Raw genomic sequence first — 20,285 nt, forward strand, 5'->3', positions numbered from 1 at the left:
GGCAGCTGCAGAAAAGTTTCCCTACTTTTGCAATCTGCACGACCCTTCCCTTCTAATAAAGGTCAACACTCCACCTGCATTCTTTAGTACTTGCTGTACCTGCATACTAACATTTTGTGATTCATGTAAAGAACAGCCATATACCTCACAATGGCAGCACTGGTAAGTTTCTCTTCATTGATACAACACTCTGTTTTTCTATCTTCCTTTCTGCACTGGACAAGCCTATATATTATACTTTTCACTCACTCATTCTTTGAACTTACCTGCGTGCCTTTGCAGATTTATGTTCTCTTCACAATTCTCTGTGCCATCAGCAAATTTAGCAAACCCACAAACTGTCATATTGGCAATTGTCTTTCAACAACTGAATGCTGGGAACAGTTGAATGTTTTTATTCTGATTGCAGGAGGAGTGCCACTCTAAAGAGCTGCTAGCCAATTAGATGCCCCTGCAGCACCAGTTGAGAGCAGTCATCACTGCTGGAACTGCAGGCAATCCTAACATGGATGATCCCAGAGTTGAGCTAAGCCCAGGCTGTTGTTGGGGCAAGCAAGGCTGGCCCATGAGGATGGGATGGGGGTGCTGCATTGAGAGGGTGGAAAGTGGAGGTCAACGTGAGGACAGTAGATTGGAGGGACATGCCTCCAAAGAGTACAGGTGGGCAAAGGAGGATCACGCCATACCTTACCAACATTCAAAGCTTCAGGGCTTCCCACATCACAATGCCTTTTGCCAGGTGTGGGCAACACAGTGATGGAGCAGGATGGGTAGTGAGTAAGTGACCAATTAATGGTAACCCCATACCCTACTCTACCCTCCATGACAATCTGACAGCGGTTGAAGCTGGGAGGTGGGGAAACAGAAGGCAGCTATGCCCCTTTGAGTACACCCCACCCCTACTCACCCTTCTTTACTGTTGTGCACCTATGAATTACATCCTCATTATGGCTTTGTCCATCTGCAATTCTACTTTCATGGGATTACATATTTAAACATACAAGAGTCAAGATTCATTTCCACTTGTCAGCATTCTTTTTTCCACCCACTAAAACAAAAATCAGCTCACATTAGCACATATTAAACTGATGTAGGATTATGGATTTTGAGCATTGAGTTATCATTTTTCATTTAAATTGTGACAAATGGTTGAAAATTCTCTTTATTATAAAAAGAATTGGGAATTTATTTGATTGTGGCAAGCATTGTCTTTGCAAACAAGTACTCCCAACACTGAGTTGGATTAGATATAGGATTCTGGATTAGAGGTGCTGGAAGAGCACAGCAGTTCAGGCAGCATTCGAGGAGCAGTAAACTCGACGATTCGGACAAAAGCCCTTCATCAGGAATACAGGCAGAGTGCCTGAAACGTGGAGAGATAAATGATATATTTGGAATAAAGTTTTTTTTTAAAAAAAGAGTTAAAGGCAGTTTACAAAGATTTGCAGTCCATAAGTACTTGCTGAAAAACAAACATAGGTACATTTATTTGAATTCTCAAATACCAACAATTCTTTTCGCAGGCAGGCTTCAATGCTGATGTCTTACCATTAAAGTATGTCGGTTGGCTGACAGCAAGCCTGTCCCATATCCTGATGCCAAACCTCCCATAGGTCCATTATGTGATGCCCCTATTAAACTGTGCAAGTCGCTATGGCTACCAGGCATGGCTGTAGAGGGTCCCACTGCATGATTTCGCAGGACATGAATGGCATCATCCAACCTTTCCAAGCGGTCTTCAATTCGGGTTTGCTGAAAATAAAGAGTCAGTAATCATATTGAATACGAATATTTGCAATCATTTCACATAGTGGCAAAAACTTTACTTCATTCATTCTCTACCACAAGATTTGAGTATTCGAATGCATTTCTGGTGACCCACATTCTACCCTCTGAACTCAAACTCATCCAAATCTCAAATGTACACGTGGCTGCTATTGGAATGCTGCAAACAATTCTGGTCTTCATGCTCAGAAAAGATGTTGTGAAACTTGCAAGAGTTCAGAAAAGATTTACAAAGATGTTGCCAGGATTGGAGTGTTTGAACTATAGGGAGAGGCTGAACAGGCTGGGACTGTTTTCCCTGGAGTGTTGGATATGGAGGGGTGACCTTATAGAATCATGAGGGGTATATGAATAGAATGGGTTTAGAGGGATATGGGCCAAGTGGTGGATATGGGACTAGATTTATTTAGGATATCTGGTCAGCAAGGACACATTGGACCGAAGGGTTGTTTCTGTGCTGTACTTTTCTGTGATCTATAGTAATTTCCACTAAATGTTTTTCATTGCTCGTCCCTGTGCTCGCCCAGACATATGGTCCTCTGTAAGTCAATGCCTTTATTTTAAAATTTTCATCCTTTTCTCCCTGCAAACTCCTTTGTGGATTTTCCCTCTTTAGCTCTGTAAACACTCCATATATAATCTAATTTTGGCATGTTACACATTCTGGATTTTAATTACTTCATCACTGGTGGCCATGCCTTTTACTTCCTAGGCACTAAGCTCTGGAGGCTCATCCGACATCTCTCCACTTCTGTTCTATCCATTAAGGCACACCCAAAAAGTTTGGTCATTTGATATAACATCTCCTTATGTGAAGTACATGTCATATTTGTTTTATAATGCTCCTTTAAAGTGCCTTGGAATATTTATGTTAAAAGCAATTAAAAAGCTGTTGCTACACCCTAAAAGATTTCAAACTTATCAAAAAAATCATCACAACTATAGCTCAACTTTTTAGTTGTTATAAAAGCAATTTGTCTCTTTTTAGCTTTAGAGAACACATTCAAGATGCAAGGAAACCAATTGAACATTATGCTGCATGAAATAATATTGCATAATTATTGGGCAATTTTACCAAAGCTGTTATTTCATTCAATGTTGTGTCTACCTGGTTCTGAGTGACAGATTGGTTAAAACGATTCCATTGGTTGCTTAGTCTGAACTACTGCTGAATGAGAGCAATTGTCTTGTTTAAGATACAATACTGACAGTTGTTCAGTTAGCTCAGTTCATTGGTTAGCAGTGCAGAGTGATGTCAACAGCGTGAGTTAAATTCCTGCACCGGCTGAAGTTATCATTAAGGACTCTTCTTCCCAATGTCTCCCCTTGCTCGAGTTGTGGTGACCCTCATGGTAAACTAACATCAGTCGTCTCTCTCTGAGAGAGCAGCATTATGGCTCAGTATGACTATGGTGACTTTACCTTTACCCATTACTGACAGGAAACTCAAGCCAAAGCTTTGAAATATGAGTATGCAAGTACATATTAATCACCAGATGACCTTGATAAATGTAGCAACATTCCTAAATGCAAACTGCAAAGGAAATTATTTTTCCATTTCTCTAGTTAAAAAAATATTTTGAAGTGAAGCAACAGTTTGCAATTTTGGACAATGAGAAACTTGGAAATACCACAACATAAATAAAAACTGTTAAAATTTACAACTTGTTTGACTGAGCTCTGTGCGGGATGTCAGTGTCAAAGAATGAATATTTTGGCTGCAACACCCAAAGTTAATTTTCCAAATGTCAATGCCCCATGACTGGGCATGAACAGCTGGAAAATAGGCAGAAATTCAGTACATTATATAATGTCACATAAAATTTCAGTGGCTCTGGACAGCTCATCAGTTTCCCAATTATAATATTTAAATTATGCCTCGTAGATTTCATTTAGATACCTGTTTAAGAGGCAGTAGCACAGTTGACGTGTTACTAGATGAGTAATCTAGGGGACCAAACTAATGAAAGCCTGATCATTCACAATTATTTTGAATATATTTGCTTGTGGAACAAGCGTACATGGGATTAAGTTCTACTCAGCAGTTTCAAAGCCTGAATTTTTAAAGGACCTGAAAATCAAAAGCTGGTATCAGTGAAAATGTGACTTAACAAAGAAATCTACAGAATGGTCATAAAAACCTAACCAGTTCAGTAAGGTCCTTAAGGAAGAATTTATATCAGTCCTATATCAAAATGTCCGACTCTTAAGATGCTGGCGAAACTGGCCAAGCAAATTAATTATAACAAGTTAGGAAAGGACCATAAATGTATATCTTGTTATCATTATCTATATTCACAATGTCAATTTAAAAAAGATATTGAATTAGTGCATGCAGAAAACTTTATCAAAAAGGTTCCCACATAAAAGGGAAATTTGTCATTGGTTGTGGATGCAAGTGTTCAGAAAAGATCAATAATATTGCTGTAACCAAACTCTTGATTTGAGTTAAAAATCACACAACACCAGGTTATATTCCAACAGGTTTAATTGGAAGCACACTAGCTTTCGGAGTGACGCTCCTTCATGAGGTGATAGTGGAGGGCTCGATCGTAACGCAGAATTTATAGCAAAACTTATTTTGCTATAAATTCTGCGTTACGATCGAGCCCTCCACTATGACCTGATGAAGGAGCATCGCTCCGAAAGCTAGTGTGCTTCCAATTAAACCTGTTGGAATATAACCTGGTATTGTGTGATTTTTAACTTTGTACACCCCAGTCCAACACCGGCATCTCCAAATCTCGATTTGATGGCCTTTTAAAAAATGTTTTTTTTTTGCCTGCGTCTAGTTGTTCTGAAAGCTTTATTGCTTTGTGTTTCAGTGCTTAATTTTAATACAACAGGCAAAATTGGTTGCTCTATAGGAATCATCTTTATTTAGGATGCTGATAACCTGACCAACTGATGGTTTGAAAATATATCCTTCAGTGTCAACAGCAAGCATTCCTAGCAGGTATGTCGCTGATCAGATTAGGGTTAATGCCTCTGCGCTCTGCCCTATCAAGAAATCTCGGTTCCAACCTCACAACTGGGAGGAAAATTAGTGTGATACGGGATGGTGTCCACAAATCTATAAACACCAAACATTTTTCTGTTACTTCTTAACTGTTTTCCCAATGACCAATGCTTTCTTTGATTGACTCCAATATGAAAAGGCATTATTGGACTCATGTGTGACTTTTCACTCGGCAAAAGTGAGGACTGCAGATGCTGGAGATTTGAATGGAGTGTGAGATGCTGGAAAAGCACAGCAGGTCAGAAAGCATCCGAAGAGCAGGAGAGTCGACGTGTTGGGCAAAAGCCCTTCATCCTGCTGTGCTTTTCCAGCACCACACTCTCAAATGTTACTTTTTCCTGACTGGATGGCCAGTCGTGCCTGCTTCAGCATTCAATATGATCATGCCTCACCCTGAACTTCAACTCCTTTCTGCCTGCTCCCCAAAACCTTTGATTTACTGAAATATTAAAAACCTCAGTCTCAGCCTTAAAAGTATTTAACTATGCCATATGCACAATCTTCTGGGGGTAGAGAATGCCAAAGACACATAACACTGTGTGTCAGGAAACTTCTCCTCATCTCACTCTTAAATAACCAGTCTCTTTATGCTGAGATATGTTCCCGCGTTTTAGATCCCAAAGCTCAGAGAAACTACCGCTCAGTATTGTCATAGTTCATAATTTTGAACATTTCAATGGTGTCATCGCTTGTTCTTCTCCAGAGAACAAAGACCCAATTTACTCCACCTCTCACCACAGGTCAACTCCTGCATCCCAGGAACCAATCTATGAAACCTTTGCTGTAATGCCTGCTCAGCAAGCGTATCCTTAAGAATGCCTACATTGAGTTCCATACTATACTGGGCATAAGGTTAGCAAGGATGCCTCGGAATGCCTGGGACACCACAATTTTCACTGCTACAAATGATTTCATAAAAGTAGAGCATAAGTGAAATTCCCATACTCTCTTTGAATGTAATTGCTAGTGGAAAAGGAAGAATGTCCTATCCACTCATCTCATAATCTCCTTAACAGTTATATACTTTCAAAACTTTGAACTTTTCATGTTAGTCGAATTTTCAACAAGTATAAATTTTGAAGGAGGAAAATGCCTCATTATTCCAAATATGAATGCACCACTTAACTCAATTGTTCTCAGGCAGCTAAACATTCAAAAATGCTACAACTTTGCTTCATCTGAAGGTTTATAAATGCAGAAATCTCCTAAAGCCTTGATGTGATTCACATACATAAGAAAGAAAAAGACATAGATCTATCGACCGCCGATGAAGCAACAGGAAAAAAGCTTCAAAGGGACTGCCAGATTAAGTGTGTAAATTGGAATAAATGAGTTCTATTTTGATAGCATATTGCTGCATAGGTTTTTCCTCAGACCTACCAAAGAGTGAAGTGGGCCTTCGTAATTGGGAGAAGATGGACCCTGGCCTCCATTTCTAGACCACACAGAGGTACCTGCTAAAAATAGAGATTAGGGTTAAATGCATGGCACTTAAGATCAAGACACAAGAGGGAAAGAAAAATGTCAAGCACACACACGTACATGGATATTCAACTTGCCTGAAAGACTGGTGGATTATTTTACCTGTGAGGGTTGGCGGAGATCCAACAGGCGTTGATGGAGTTGAAGGGAAGCTGTTGTTAGTGTGGTCTGGTGAGTAGATCTAAAACACGAGCAGAAATATTTTCGTATTAGTAGGACACTAAGTGTAATCATCACAGTTCAATTATACATTGTGCTGGCCATTCTATTTGCACTATAGTTAATTATTTGTCTTTTAACATTTTACAAATTATCAGCCCATTTATTCCACAGTTGAGCATTTTGTATTTCATTCAAATTTACAGGTGGCTTGCAATAAAATTCCAAAAGTGTGAAAGATGCCAGTTGTTTTCCAACCCAATACAGCTGAGCGTACAAACTCTGAAAAGTGGATTTCAAATGGATCACAAAGAAATTGCTGAAAAGTATTTTGAGAGAGAAACAGAAATTGCTGAAGAAACTCAGCAGGTCTGGGAGTATCTGTGGGAAGAAAGCAGAGTTAACATTTTGAGTCTGGTGAAGCTGATAAACAGTCAACGAACTTGAAATATTAATTCTGCTTTCTTCCCACAGCTGCTGAGTTTCTACAATTCCTGTTTCTCTTTCAATATACTTTTGCAGGGAGGACTTTGTGGACATTATTTTATTAGACCATAAGACATAGGAGTGGAAGTAAGGCCATTCGGCCCATTGAATCCACTCCACCATTCAATCATGGCTGATGGGCATTTCAAATCCACTTACCCGCATTCTCCCCGTAGCCCTTAATTCCTTGTGACATAAAGAATTTATCAATATCTGCCTTTAAGACATTTAGCGTCCCGGCCTCCACTGCACTCTGTGGCAATAAATTCCACAGGCCCACCGCTTTATAAAAGTACACTTATCACATGGAGAGTTGGAACCTAAATACTGTAAGAAAGTGAGAACTGCAGATGCTGGAGAGTTAACATTTCATTGGGAATCCAGCCCCAGTCTTCTATTTATCTCTCAGGCCCCTTTCGCCTGCCCCACATTCCTGAAGAAGGGCTTATGCCCGAAGCGGCGACTCTCCTGCTCCTCAGATGCTGCCTCACCTACTGTGCTTTTCCAGTGCCGCTCTCTTCGACTCTTAAATACTATACATTGGTAAGTGAGCACAGGAGGAGGAGTGGAATTAAGGGCAAATGGAGGAAATTCTGTGTTTAGAACAATTCATGCAGATCTCCAATCAGCACAATCTTCTAATTCATGCAGAGCTTTAATACGTGAAAAGGGTGATAGCATTAATCAATGCTGTAGTCCTTCCTTCTTCTCATACACATACTTGATCTAAGTGGGCCCATGCATAAACGTTAGATCACTGTGAACATTCCATGCGATGGAATGGTCAGACTCCAGTGTACTGCCTATTTTCCTTAAAAAATCATAATTTGATTTGGATGCATTAAACATACACTTAATCTAATAGATGGATATTCAGCGGTTTGAATGTCTGTTTCTGGCAGGGGTCCTGCACAATTTTTGCCAATTACTGCCAATACAATAAAGCTACACTTATAGTTCAGAATGAGCACATAAATACTGCTCATCAAATTTGAGGCTAAGTAATTGGATGCTTGCAAAACGGACACAACAACATGAGTTTCTAAGTCATCACCTCTCCACAGGGACACAGCTAAGACTGGGGAAATTAGCAGACAGGAAGTTACTGGGTAAAAACTATGTCTCACTGCACAGTGGAGCAATTTATTGACACAACAACAATTGCATTAGGTTCTAAGTTTCACAATCATGCTTTCATCAATCTCTGCTTTTTGTCCCCTCAAAGATATTTATTTTGATAGTGACATACTTTGTAAACTTTTCATCATATTTTCCTAAAACTCAGAGATAAAAGTTGTTTTTTGCTTCTCCTTCTTAGACTTAACAAATAAACACTGCTTTACTGAAGAAAACTTCAAGCGGGAAAGCCCCAAACTGGTTTAAAATCCAACTGGACAAAACACATCTTCCCAGGTTAGGTCTCTTTGGATGCTGGTGCAGAGAATTCCAGCCAAGTGTAGCAATCTCAGGTACTGTGCCAGGTGGCCCGTGCAGCGGTCTTAAGAACAATTTATGGCATTAAAAATAAAATCCAAATGCTATCCAGACATCCAAGAAGTTTGGATTAAATTGGTTGTGCCCGTAAGTAATCATGTTTAAGCATAGCCAAGGTTGACTCAAGTACTTTGAGGTACTCCATAAACTATGCACATACACACACAGCTAAATCAAATTTTTACCATTCACAGCCTTGCCCCTTTTCACACAAAAAAAGATGCTAAACGAGTGAACAACAATCCCTCCACTTACTGATGCAAGTGCTTTACCCAGTGCATCGCCAGTCTGTGAGCTGCCAGTTGGCGCTGCTGCTCTGGTTACTAGAAGCAAAAAAAAAATCAAATTAGGTCACAACCTGCAGAAACATTCCAGCATAACATTTTACTTAACGAGGAGAAAAACCCATGTCATAAGGCTGTGGAAAACCGCCAGATGACATCACTAATGTTGAATTGTAAGATTATCGGTTTATTCAACACAGATGGACTATTAGGTGGAGAGAGAAGTGGCAAACACTGACCCTTTCACATTTCTACATTATAAGTCCTAACTGGAATTCCAAGCAAGTTGTGAATGCCCTTGTTCTTTACTGATTAAATTACTGATTGGATACCATCTTACATGTCAGAAAATACTGGTGCCTAGACAGCCTAAAAACAGCTGTTGCCTTCTATTTAAGTTAGCTTTCAGTGATGTAAAGACAGAGTGAGGATAGGTCCCAGCATGCTCAGTTCAGAAAACAAAAATCTGAAGAGCAGCAAGCCCTTATTGAAGGTTACATTTCTGATTCAGAAACACAAACAGACTGTTTGTGTTGTGCCTATTTTCATGTGGCAATTAGTTAAGCTTGGTCAGAGCAAATCTCTTTCTCAAAATCATGATAAGTATTTTTTTAAAAATCAAGAATCAGATTCTTGAAGAGGAGGGCTATTAATGAGCACTAGAGTCTAGCAAAAGAGAAAGATTAAAACATGGTGGTCCATGCAGACAGTTTCTATGCTTTAAATTCGAGGATTCTCGAAGTCTGGAGAAAGTGTGATCTAGTTATTAAGTGAAGTCATTAAGGCAAATATAGAAGCATAAATATAAAACAACTACATGAAATGCTTCTAAAATATATGAATATGTGCATATATAAATACATAAAATATTTGCATACAACTTGCTTAAAGATGATGCACAGGAGTGAATTATAGCACATAGTTTCTATCATTGAGGACCTGATCTTAATATTCAAATTGCATGGGGGCAGTCAACAGCAATGTTGCCAATCTACATTTCTGTTCATTGTTGTGAAATCATTTTTTGGAGGTATGCTTTATACCCAATGGATTACAATAGCACCTGATGTGAAGCAAAGCTGGTAACATTTGCACGCAGTGGGAAACTTTCAAAGTTCAATTTCAGAGACAATTTCACTCGCGAATTGTTGCATCCTATCACTGCTATTGCAATCAGTTTTAATAATATTGCATACCAAGCATGGAGCCCTGTAAAATTATCTTTAATTTTTTTTATTGTTAGCACAGGAATATCATGGGCATACACTTGGGAACAATGGGTGATAATTATGAACAGAATTTGTTCCTGATTTATTCCTAACCTTGTTCAGGAACAACAAAGCAAATCTAGCTTTCCCTTCTCTACTCAAGCAAGGATCTGCTAATAATGAAAATTAAGCATCAACTCAAGTTGCTAAAAGCCTGCATGAGTTGGCACCACGCCTTTGAAACCTTCGCTCATCGACCCGTCAGCAGAGTTCTTACTAACTTCCTACATTTTTTTGGGCTGGTGCTTTTATCTCGCGGAGTGTTGGAGGCTGAGGGGTTACCTTATAAAGGTTTATAAGATCATGAGGGGCATGGATAGAGTGAATTGCCAAGGTCTTTTCCCCAGGGTAGGAGAGTCCAAAACTGGAGGACATAGGTTTAATGTGAGAGGGAACAGCTTTAAAAAGGACCTGAGGGGCAACCTTTTCCACACATGTTATGGTGGTGCGTGTATGGAACAAGCTGCCAGAGGAAGTGGTGGAGGCGGGTACAATTACAACATTTAAAAAGCATCTGGATGGGGAGATGAACAGGAAGGGTTCAGAGGGATATAGGCCAAATCTTGTAAATGGTACTTAAATAGGTTAGCATGGATGAGTTGGACTGAAGGGTCTATTTCCATGCTCTATGACTCTGCAACCGATATGAAAGAAAAAGTGCAAAGCATTGATTACACAACAGTTAAGAGTTTTGTCTGCACATTTTTGGTTTCACTTATGGAAAGGATAATTGTACAAAGATACAGATGCATCACAATAATATCAGGAATGAGAAGCCGTAATAATAACAAAGTTGAAATACTGTTATGCTTCCGCTGATGAACAGTGGGCAAATACAGATCTAAAAAAATAAAATTATGATAGGTGCGATAGGAAAAGATTTTTCATTCCTTTGACTGAAGAATGGCAACATAAGAACTCAGAGCAGACAATGGTATTTAGCCCCCCCAAGCTTACTCTATCATTTAATAAAATCCCAGTCTATCTGATTGTGGCTGCAACATATTTTCCTGGCTACTCTATCCTTTGACTCCCTTGTTGGTCAAAACCTACCCACGTGTGCCTAGAAAATATTCAATCATTTTGGGGAAAGGAAAAAGACTCGCAAACCCCAGTGAAAAGATTTCTCCTCATTTCCACCTTATATGGGAGAACACTAATTTTTAAAACGAATCTGTATTACAAGGCAAAATATCCTTATATCAACTGAACTGGTTCATAAAAGATTCCAACGCATATAGGTCCAATCTGTTCAAACTTTTCATAAAAGATAGCTCCTGGTGATAAGTGAACAACAATTTAAACCAATTGCTCTCTAATCAATAGACTTAGAGAGCAAGCAGAGACCGTTAGCAATATCCTTTTCATGCAAAGCTTGCAGAAGTATGGAATGTTGTGTGACAGAAAGAAGTAGAGCATTACACCTTTTAACAAAAAAAATTGAATAGATATTTTAAGCAGGAGAAAGGTTCAGAAGAGAGTGTAGAGCAGTGGGATTAGGCTTGAATTTATTCAGCATTGAGACAAATGGTTGAAAGATCTTATTCTAATATAAGATTCAAAGATTCGCTTTTCATCGAACTGATCCAGGCTGTTTGGCAAAATAATTTCTTTCAGTCACTGAATGGCACTACCAAAGTGATGGGATAATGATTTTTTTAAAAATGTAATCGTCATCACTTGTTGAGTTTTTGAAGGTAAGGCAAGGGAAAAGCTTTCCAAAGACATTTCATGAAAACAGTGCCCTTTTAATGATCATCTGGCTGACTCAGAGTTTCACACAAACCCAACTTTACATTCAGACATTACTCAAGTCTGAGGTCTTTTGGGTGTGGTTAACACTAATTGCTTGAACATTTTATTTTTAAGATCTTCTGGAATGTTTTGGTTTTCATGACTGATAGTCCAACTGAAATTTTCAGAGAAAAAGTTATTTCTTTTGGACTGTACATGGTAGGAATTTTAGCAGACTATAGGTACCAAGACACTTTTCAAACCCATTTCTGACTTTCATAGCAGCTATAACAGTTGCTTGTAAAGCATATTTTTATAACTTTTATCATAATAATTAGAACTATTGAATGTTATGTTATGATAATAGTAAGCATTACCATTATGTTGGTGATATAACCAACATAATGGTAATATTGATATTCAACTTTCATCTCTGATTTTAGTCCTGAGATCTTCATTAGCTAAGATGACAAAATTAAAAAAAAACAAATACTGACCTAAAGCAGCGGCTGTGATCACCTGAACGGGTTAAACCGAGCTCAGGAAACAAGGATCAGTCTGACCTAGAACTGACATTGTTTTAAAATACAGCAAAACTCTGATCTGTATCTCTTAGTGGATTGACACCTTTCTGGACACATTAGGACGAAAGTCATCTGTGGATTAGCCAGCTCAGAAAGACACTGGAATTATAGACCAGAATGAGTTGTATTTCAAAGTTGCTTTAGAAGAACAAAAAAAAAACCAAAAAAAAAATCATTTGGTAACAAGGACCGTGAAGTCTCTCTCAACTCTTAAATGTTTGTGGTAAAGCAAACATTTTGGAAAACAACCATTCATCAAGTATGCAAGGCTATCTAACAAACCACCTCAGTGCTAAACAAACAAGAGAAGAGCTAAAAAAAACTGGAACTTAGGTCACACTTGCAATTCAAAGATTCAAAAAACTTTAGAATTTAATTGTATTTGTTCTTCTTTTTAAAACCAACCGTCCCTCCCAGTTTGTTTTTAAGCTTGTGACCTGTAAGTTTGTGTGAGAACTTGATGTCATATTTTTATTAATTTTGGGGGTAGTGGGTAAAAAGAAAATCTTTCACTCAAGAAAACCTTGAAACTTTGGCTCCTTTATTTTGATTTAGTTAATTACATTCTGATTGAAGCAATAATTATGCGCTAAAAAATGGGGCCAATTCCCCTTTCTGTCCTGGCCATAACAGGTACAACATAGAAAAAAACCAAGTTTATGTTGAATTTTATATAAACTGGCTAGTTTAATTCTGCTCGCTGCTCATAACCAGATAATTGATAAAAATGTTATAGAGTTTTATAAATATTATATAAAATGAGCTCCAGACATAATGAAGATGAAAAGACACATTCTCTACAACACAATAGAAGTACTTGAAATTCAATCTTAGAGGGGTTAAGAACTGATGAGGTCCTAAAGATAGACAAAAAAGGGTGAAGCATTGTTTTAGCAAAAGGCAATATCTTGGATATTGGAAGTAACATGTAATAATTGTACAGTTCTCCCTCTTTCCCTCCAAACATGCATTTCATTTGTTCGGTTTCAAACATAATTACCTTTAGTAACAATGATAACTGTGTTAAGGTTGGAAAGTTATTGGGGTGGACCAGAATGCAGATTTGAGCCAGGACTTTATTGAATGGTGAAGTCGGCTTAAGAGGGTTTTGTTTTGCACAAAATATTTGCTCATGGCATACGTGTCACTGTGTAGGCCAGCTTTTACTGTCCGTTTTCTAATTGTCCAGTGCGCAATTAAGAGGCAACCATATTGCTGTGGGTGTGGAGTCAAACGTAGACCAGACTAGATCAGTTAAGGACAACAGATTTTCTTCCTTAAAGGACATTAATAAACAAATGGGTTTTTACAACATTCAACAGCAGTTACATGGTTACTATTAGGTTAGCTTTTCATTCCCGCCTTTCATTGAATTCATTTCATTTCACCATCTACCATGGTGGGATTCAAGCCCATCTCCCAAGGACATCTGAACTTCTCTGCCACAGAATGATGTGCAGACATTTTTTTTTTTGACTATGTTTAAGATAGCGATTGATAGATACCAGTGGTGTCACGGATTATGGGGAAAGTGTATGGGAACAGGGCATCGATGTGCTGGATCAGTGAAGAATAAATGGGTATACTTTACAGGCTGAATGGTCTACTCTTGTTCATATTAGGCTGGGGGCTGTATGACTAAGCCACTGACATTACAATTAAAGCACCACCTCCCCTTACTCCTGCTCTTAATTCTTATGCACACATGAAAAATGACTAGTATGCTAAAGTCACGTTGGTTGACTCTGATTTCTTTAATGGTTCATATCATTTTGCTCTAATAAAATAAATTGTTTGGCTACGATCAACTGATTCAATAACCTCTTGGCTGCCAGAAAACAACAGCACCAAAACAGTAGCAGTGAGAAGTTCATAGAGCCATACAGTCATAGAGTCATAGAGATGTACAACACAGAAACAGACCCTTCAGTCCAACTCGTCCATGCCGACCAGATATCCCAATCCAATCTTGCCCGACCTGCCAGCACCTGGCCCCTACCCCTCCAAACCCTTCCTATTCATATACCCATCCAGATGCCTTTTAAATGTTGCTATTGTACTAACCTGCACCACTTCCTCTGGCAGCTCATTCCATACACATACCACCCTCTGTGTGAAAAAGTTGCCCCTTAGGTCTCTTTGATATCTTCTCCCTCTCACCCTAAACCTATGCCTTCTAGCTCTGGACTCCCCCACCCCAGGGAAAAGATTTTGTCTATTTATCCTATCTAAGCCCCTCATGATTTTATAAACCTCTATAAAGCCACCCTTCAGCCTCCGATGCTCCAGGAAAAACAGACCCAGCCTGTTCAGCCTCTCCCTATAGCTCAAATCCTCCAACCCTGGCAACATCCTTGTAAATCTTTCCTGAACCCTTTCAAGTTTAACAACATCTTTCTGATAGGAAGGAGACCAGAATTGCATGCAATATTCCAACAGTGGCCTAACCAATGTCCTCTACAGCTGCAACATGACCTCCCAACCCCTATAGTCAATGCTCTGACCAATAAAGGAAAGCATACCTAATGCCTTCTTCATTATCCCATCTACCTGTGACTCCACTTTCAAGGAGCTATGAACCTGCACTCCAAGGTCTCTTTGTTCAGCAACACTCCCTAGGACCTTACCATTAAGTACTTAAATGCAACATATGATACATTCAGCAAAGCTACTTCTTTTTTCTCCAAAAACACAATAAGCTAGTACTTAATGCTCAGTAAAGCTCCATATCTTACCCATGATATTGTCGGTTCCGTTGGCAGCAGGCGGTGTGCAGGACGCAGCGCCATAGTGATTTGTGCCACTGCGGTGGAAACTGGACATCGGTGGGAGACTGGCATTGATGTCCGTTGAGGAGTGTGGTGGGTAGCTCTGTGGTTTATGTATGCATATATCATGAAGAAATAAAAGCAAAAAAATGTATTAATTTCACAAATGTTATCAGTTCTCCATATAATCAGGATTTACTTATGAAAATACCAATTAGGAGCAGGAGTTGGGTTAGGCTTAAGAGTTATTTGCTTATCCCTCAATCTTCTTGGTTCATTTTGGTCATATAATTATCTGATTAAAGTTTAAAACACTAGTCTTAGAACTGTGTTTCCCCCATTCCAATGGAATGCAACATTTAGTCATGTTATGATTTGTTTTCAAAAAGTCTAACCCTATGTTTTGCTTCTTTAGAAGCAACATAGAACCATAGAGTTTACATGGAAATGATTTATTCCCTTATGTCCAATCTTTTGATAAAGCAAATAAGTTATTTTTAAACCCTGTCTCCTGGTCATTCAATATTTTTCTTGTTAAATTACATATCCGATATCTGCTAAAAGTTTGGCTCCGAACCGCCATTTATAGCCTTGGTTCAAACAAGTATAAAAAAGCTCAACGTAACAGGAGAGGCGAATGTGACCGACTGTCTCATCTTGACAACAACTGACCAACTGTGGCACCAAAGAACCCAAGAAGAAACTCTCTAGTGGTTGGAGTCATATCTAATACAAGGAAGATGAACATAGATCAATGATCTATACTCCAGTATATTGTTGTGGGGGTTGCTAAGGAAGAACGTCCTATGCTGAACCACCTTCGGTTGCTTCATCAATTGATCTTCCATTTATTACAATGTCAGAAATGGTGATTTTCTCTGACTACTGCACAATATTCAATGCCTTTCACAATTCCTCAAACACTGCAAAAGTCTGTGCCAATGTCAAGCAATACCTGGACAACTTTCAGGCTTAAGCTATTAAGTGGCATATCGCGTTTATACAACGTAAGTATTGGATATTGACCATATCCAACAATACAGAATCAAACCACCTTTGTTCGACTGTCACTGAAACTTTCACTATCAACATCTTTAAAGTTACTGTTGACCAGAAACTAAACTGGACCAGCTATATCAATACTATGACAATAGGAGCCATACAGGAGCGAGGAGAAACTCACCTCCTGTTACCCCAATACCTGTCCAAGTTCAACAAGGCACATATTCTCCACTTGCCTGAATGAGTGCAGCTCTAACAACACCAAAGAAACTTGACACAATCCAGGACAAAGCTGCCTACTTAGTCATTTACACCCTGCATCATCAAAGCAGTATGCATTATGTACTGCAGAAATTCACTAAGGGCCCTTCAATAGCACCTTCCAAACACACTATTTCTACCATCTACAAGGAAGAGGGTAGCTGTTGCATGGGAATATCATCACCTGCAGGATCCACTCCAAGACCTACATTCGCCTGGCTTGGAATATATTGCACTTCCTTCAATGTTGTTGGGTGAAAATCCGAGAACTCCCTTCCCAATAGCATTGTGCATGAACTTGCACCCACAGTCTGCAACAGTTTTAGAAAACAGGTGAAAGGCAATTAAGCATGGGCAACAAATTAATAAATGTTGGTATCCTAGGCATTGCCGACATCCTTTGAAGGAATTTTGAAAAAGAAAGTGTTTCCACAACCTTTCAGACAGATCACTGTCGAGGGAAAAGAAGTCTCATCTCCTGCATTTTTTTTTGCCAACTTTTTAAAAACTGTATCATCTTGGTTATGAAACTTCCTGCCAAGGGAATGAGTTTCTCCATATCAACACGACAAAAACTTTTAATTTGAAATATCCCCCAATGTTCTTTGTTTTACATTTAATAAATGTTGTTTTCAAAGCAGCATTACTTTACACATACTTTCCAACCACCCCACTCCTGTTCTTCAACTGATGTCTGCAGCTGTGCACTTTCCTTCAAGATTTATTGAATAACCACCAAGAACTGAAACAGTGGTTTAGTTTTGCCCTCTATAACCCATCATATGAAGGCAGCTCTACCACCAGGACACTGAATAAGACAAAGAGCTAGAGCCTCAACCTTCACTTTTAAATACTAAGCAAAATAGCTTGTTAATGCAACCCAATAATCTTTTATCTACTTATTTGGATGAAGTCTTGTAGATTTTGTTTGTGATAGCTTCAGTGAAATGGTCAAAACAAAGTTAACATGACCATCATCTTTTTTGATATAAAATCATACCTTTTCAAATGAAAATATACTTGCAACAATAAAATAAAGTTCTAGATGAGCATAGAAAGATGTGCACGCCATGGTAATATAACAAATAATAGGGGACCTGACCAGAATATTTCTTTTTAATTGAGATGGCGAGATGAAACCAGGATCATGCTGCAGGACAGCATTACTGGCTGTTTGTAATTAGCACCAATGTGATTACAAATCTTAACCCCCAGTTCACTGATTTATTATTAAAAAAAGAAAATATGTAATTAAAGCTGGGTGGAGTTACTTTCATGCATATGAAACAATATTCATGCTGGTGCATTACTGTCCAATGTCAAGTCACATTTGTCCATTGTTTAGTTTTTGCAGTACTGCTCTGTTTGCAGTTCCTGCAAAGTGCAAATGGGGCTTGAAGTATGTGAAGAGAACAGTGCAGACATTCACACAGCAGATTAAATAAAATCAGTTTCCTTTAGGGCCAGCTTTACTTTTCAACGTAAAAGATGGCAAAACCATAAAGATGTAGGAAGGTTATAAAAGGTAGGAGAGAATGAAATCAACAAGTGATGATACCAGTGTATGACTTTCCTAACAACGGCTAATTGCAAGAAGAACAGTAGAAGGGAGAAGTCTGGGTGGGAAAGATTCGACATTTCAATCAAACCTTTACACAAAAACTCTACCACTTGAAGCCCCATTTCTGAACTCCACATGATGAGATAAGCCCTTGATCAGACAGTTATCAACAGTCCACTAGAATTGTAATGTAGTTTTCACTGAAATTTTGTTTTATGTTAAAATAATTTTACAGATTTTGTTAATAGAAGAACAGAGCATGTTAGTTTTCATTTCATTTTAGGAATCTCTAAAATCAATGTTCCTCAGCCAAATGGCCTCTTATTTCCTCTCCTTCATTTGTGTGTTTTTTTAAAACAGTATGCTCGCTAGGCACAGAGCAGAGATTGAAAACACTAGATTTTTCCACGCCAAGCAGCCCACCCAAATAGAAGCTCATGGGCTTACAGAAAAAAAATCTGTGTTTGATTTACAAAAAATATAAATTAAGCCATTATTTACAATGAAGCATAAAGAAATAAAAAAACTTCTCAGAACTTTTGGATTTTTAAAAATTAAATGCACATTTTAGTTAATGGCTACATTTCATCAGGTCTATGGAGCATACATGATCTGCTTAATATTTTACCACTTTTACACGAGAAATAGATCGGCACTCCTTTTGTACTTACTTTGATTTTGTTTTTCCAATAGAGCAACCCTAAAAGGTGAGGACCTATACTGTATGTTTCTAAAGGTAAAAGCCCATAGGAGAAAATGTCAGGCAAATCAAGCAGAGTTGGTTAGGGATAGCACTGTAAATTTTAAAAATGTTTTAATTGAATGAGGAAAATGCATTAGGAGATATTAATGAAGAAATACTTTGAGTGACAAGATGTACAGACATGTGCCCCTATGTATACATACATTTTCTTTCCTAACAAGGGAACCATTTAAAATAAGAGTCACACCCAGTTTACCAGACTGTTCATGTTATGTGTCATCAAAGCATTAAGATGGTTCCATGCAAACAGATACCATGAAACTGCATATTTGTTATTTTTAGCAGGTGAAATCTATGAAAAGATTATAGGTTTAGCTGTGGAGGCACTTTCACTGTATTTGAAAGATCGTTGTGAAAATTTTAGACATCGGAAGTGGAAGGGTGATTATTTTCAATTTTATTTTAGTAAACCTGTTAAGATATGTTGATTTCAGTTCCCCAGTGGGTTAATGCATCATGTAGAACAGAAAGGTTACATTCCATTTTTGAGGGATATATGCATCAGGAGCAAAGCTAGCACTTATTGCCCATACTGAATTCCTAGAATCCCTACTGTATGGAAGCAGGTCATTCGGCCCATTGAATTCACACCCACCCTCTGAACAGCATCCTACCCAGACCAACCACAACTCTACAGCTCCACATTTCCGATGGCCAATGCACCTCGCCTGCACATCTTTGGACTGTGGCAAGAAATTGGAGCACTGGAAGGAAAGCCACGCAGACATGGGAAAAATGTGCAAATTCCACAGTGACAGTTGCCAGAGGCTGGAATTAAACCCGGGTCCCTGGCACTGTCAGACAGTACAGTTAACCACTGAGGCACCAGGCCTCCGTAAGGCATAGGTGAGGACTGTTTCATTTTCTGAGGTGTACTGAATGGAACTGAAAAATTGTGAAATTGCGACCTAGTTTCTTCATTTCTGACCTTATGGTGAATGAAAGGTCATTGATGAAATAGTTGATGATGATTAGGGCTAGGATATGAACCGAAAGAACTCCTGCAACAGCATCCTGTGAATATAAAAGACTACCATTTCACATCTGTGTAAGGTGTGATTCCAATCAGTGGAAAACTTGAACCCTGATTCACATCAATTTTTGTCGTATGAAGATTTCTTATGATGCAATGTTAAATGCTGCCTTGATGTCAAGGGTATTCACTCTTATATCATTTTTATAATTCAGTGCTTTTGTCCAAGTTTGGGTAAAGGTTGTAAAGAGGTCTGGAGCTAAGTAATCCAGATGAAATCAAAACATAGCAATAATGAGAAGGTTAAATGGCTAAGTGGCACTTGATAGCATTGTCTACTACAGCTTCCATCCCTTTGCTGACGAATAGGTGCAGATTGATAGGCTGGTAATTGACTACTTTCATGTCTATGATGCAAAAACTGGATGTAGCTAGACTGTACAGATTTGATCTGATCTGCTGGTTATGGAGTTGCTTTGTTCCTTCAATCACATGCTGCCTCCAGTTTGTAATGGGCAGGCAGTCCCTGCATTATAGCACCATGTTGGTAACTCATTATTAGGTATGCTTGCTGTTTCTTCAGGTATGCAGTCCTACAGCTATAAATGAACTGGCATCAATTCCTCAGCTTGACAGTAATGGTAGTGTATGGGATCTGTCAG

At 38.7% G+C, this 20,285-nt stretch overlaps 1 protein-coding gene across 10 annotated transcripts in view; it reads right to left on the reverse strand.

The window, feature by feature from the left end:
* Positions 1–20,285, reverse strand: part of tcf4 (transcription factor 4) — a 606,468-nt gene that overhangs the window by 44,355 nt on the left and 541,828 nt on the right. For 8 of the 10 annotated variants that reach the window (XM_060851162.1, XM_060851233.1, XM_060851285.1 and 5 more), the window contains 5 exons: positions 15,031–15,166; positions 8,681–8,748; positions 6,389–6,467; positions 6,185–6,261; positions 1,549–1,752 (listed from right to left, as the gene is read on the reverse strand). In XM_060851162.1, the coding sequence (XP_060707145.1) occupies positions 1,549–1,752; positions 6,185–6,261; positions 6,389–6,467; positions 8,681–8,748; positions 15,031–15,166 (564 nt within the window). The remainder of the gene's footprint in view (positions 1–1,548; positions 1,753–6,184; positions 6,262–6,388; positions 6,468–8,680; positions 8,749–15,030; positions 15,167–20,285) is intronic. The other 2 variants (XM_060851081.1, XM_060851588.1) reach the window with 1 other exon arrangement.

This window comes from Hemiscyllium ocellatum, chromosome 1 (genome assembly GCF_020745735.1).
Source record: "Hemiscyllium ocellatum isolate sHemOce1 chromosome 1, sHemOce1.pat.X.cur, whole genome shotgun sequence".
Taxonomy (NCBI): Eukaryota; Metazoa; Chordata; class Chondrichthyes; order Orectolobiformes; family Hemiscylliidae; genus Hemiscyllium; species Hemiscyllium ocellatum.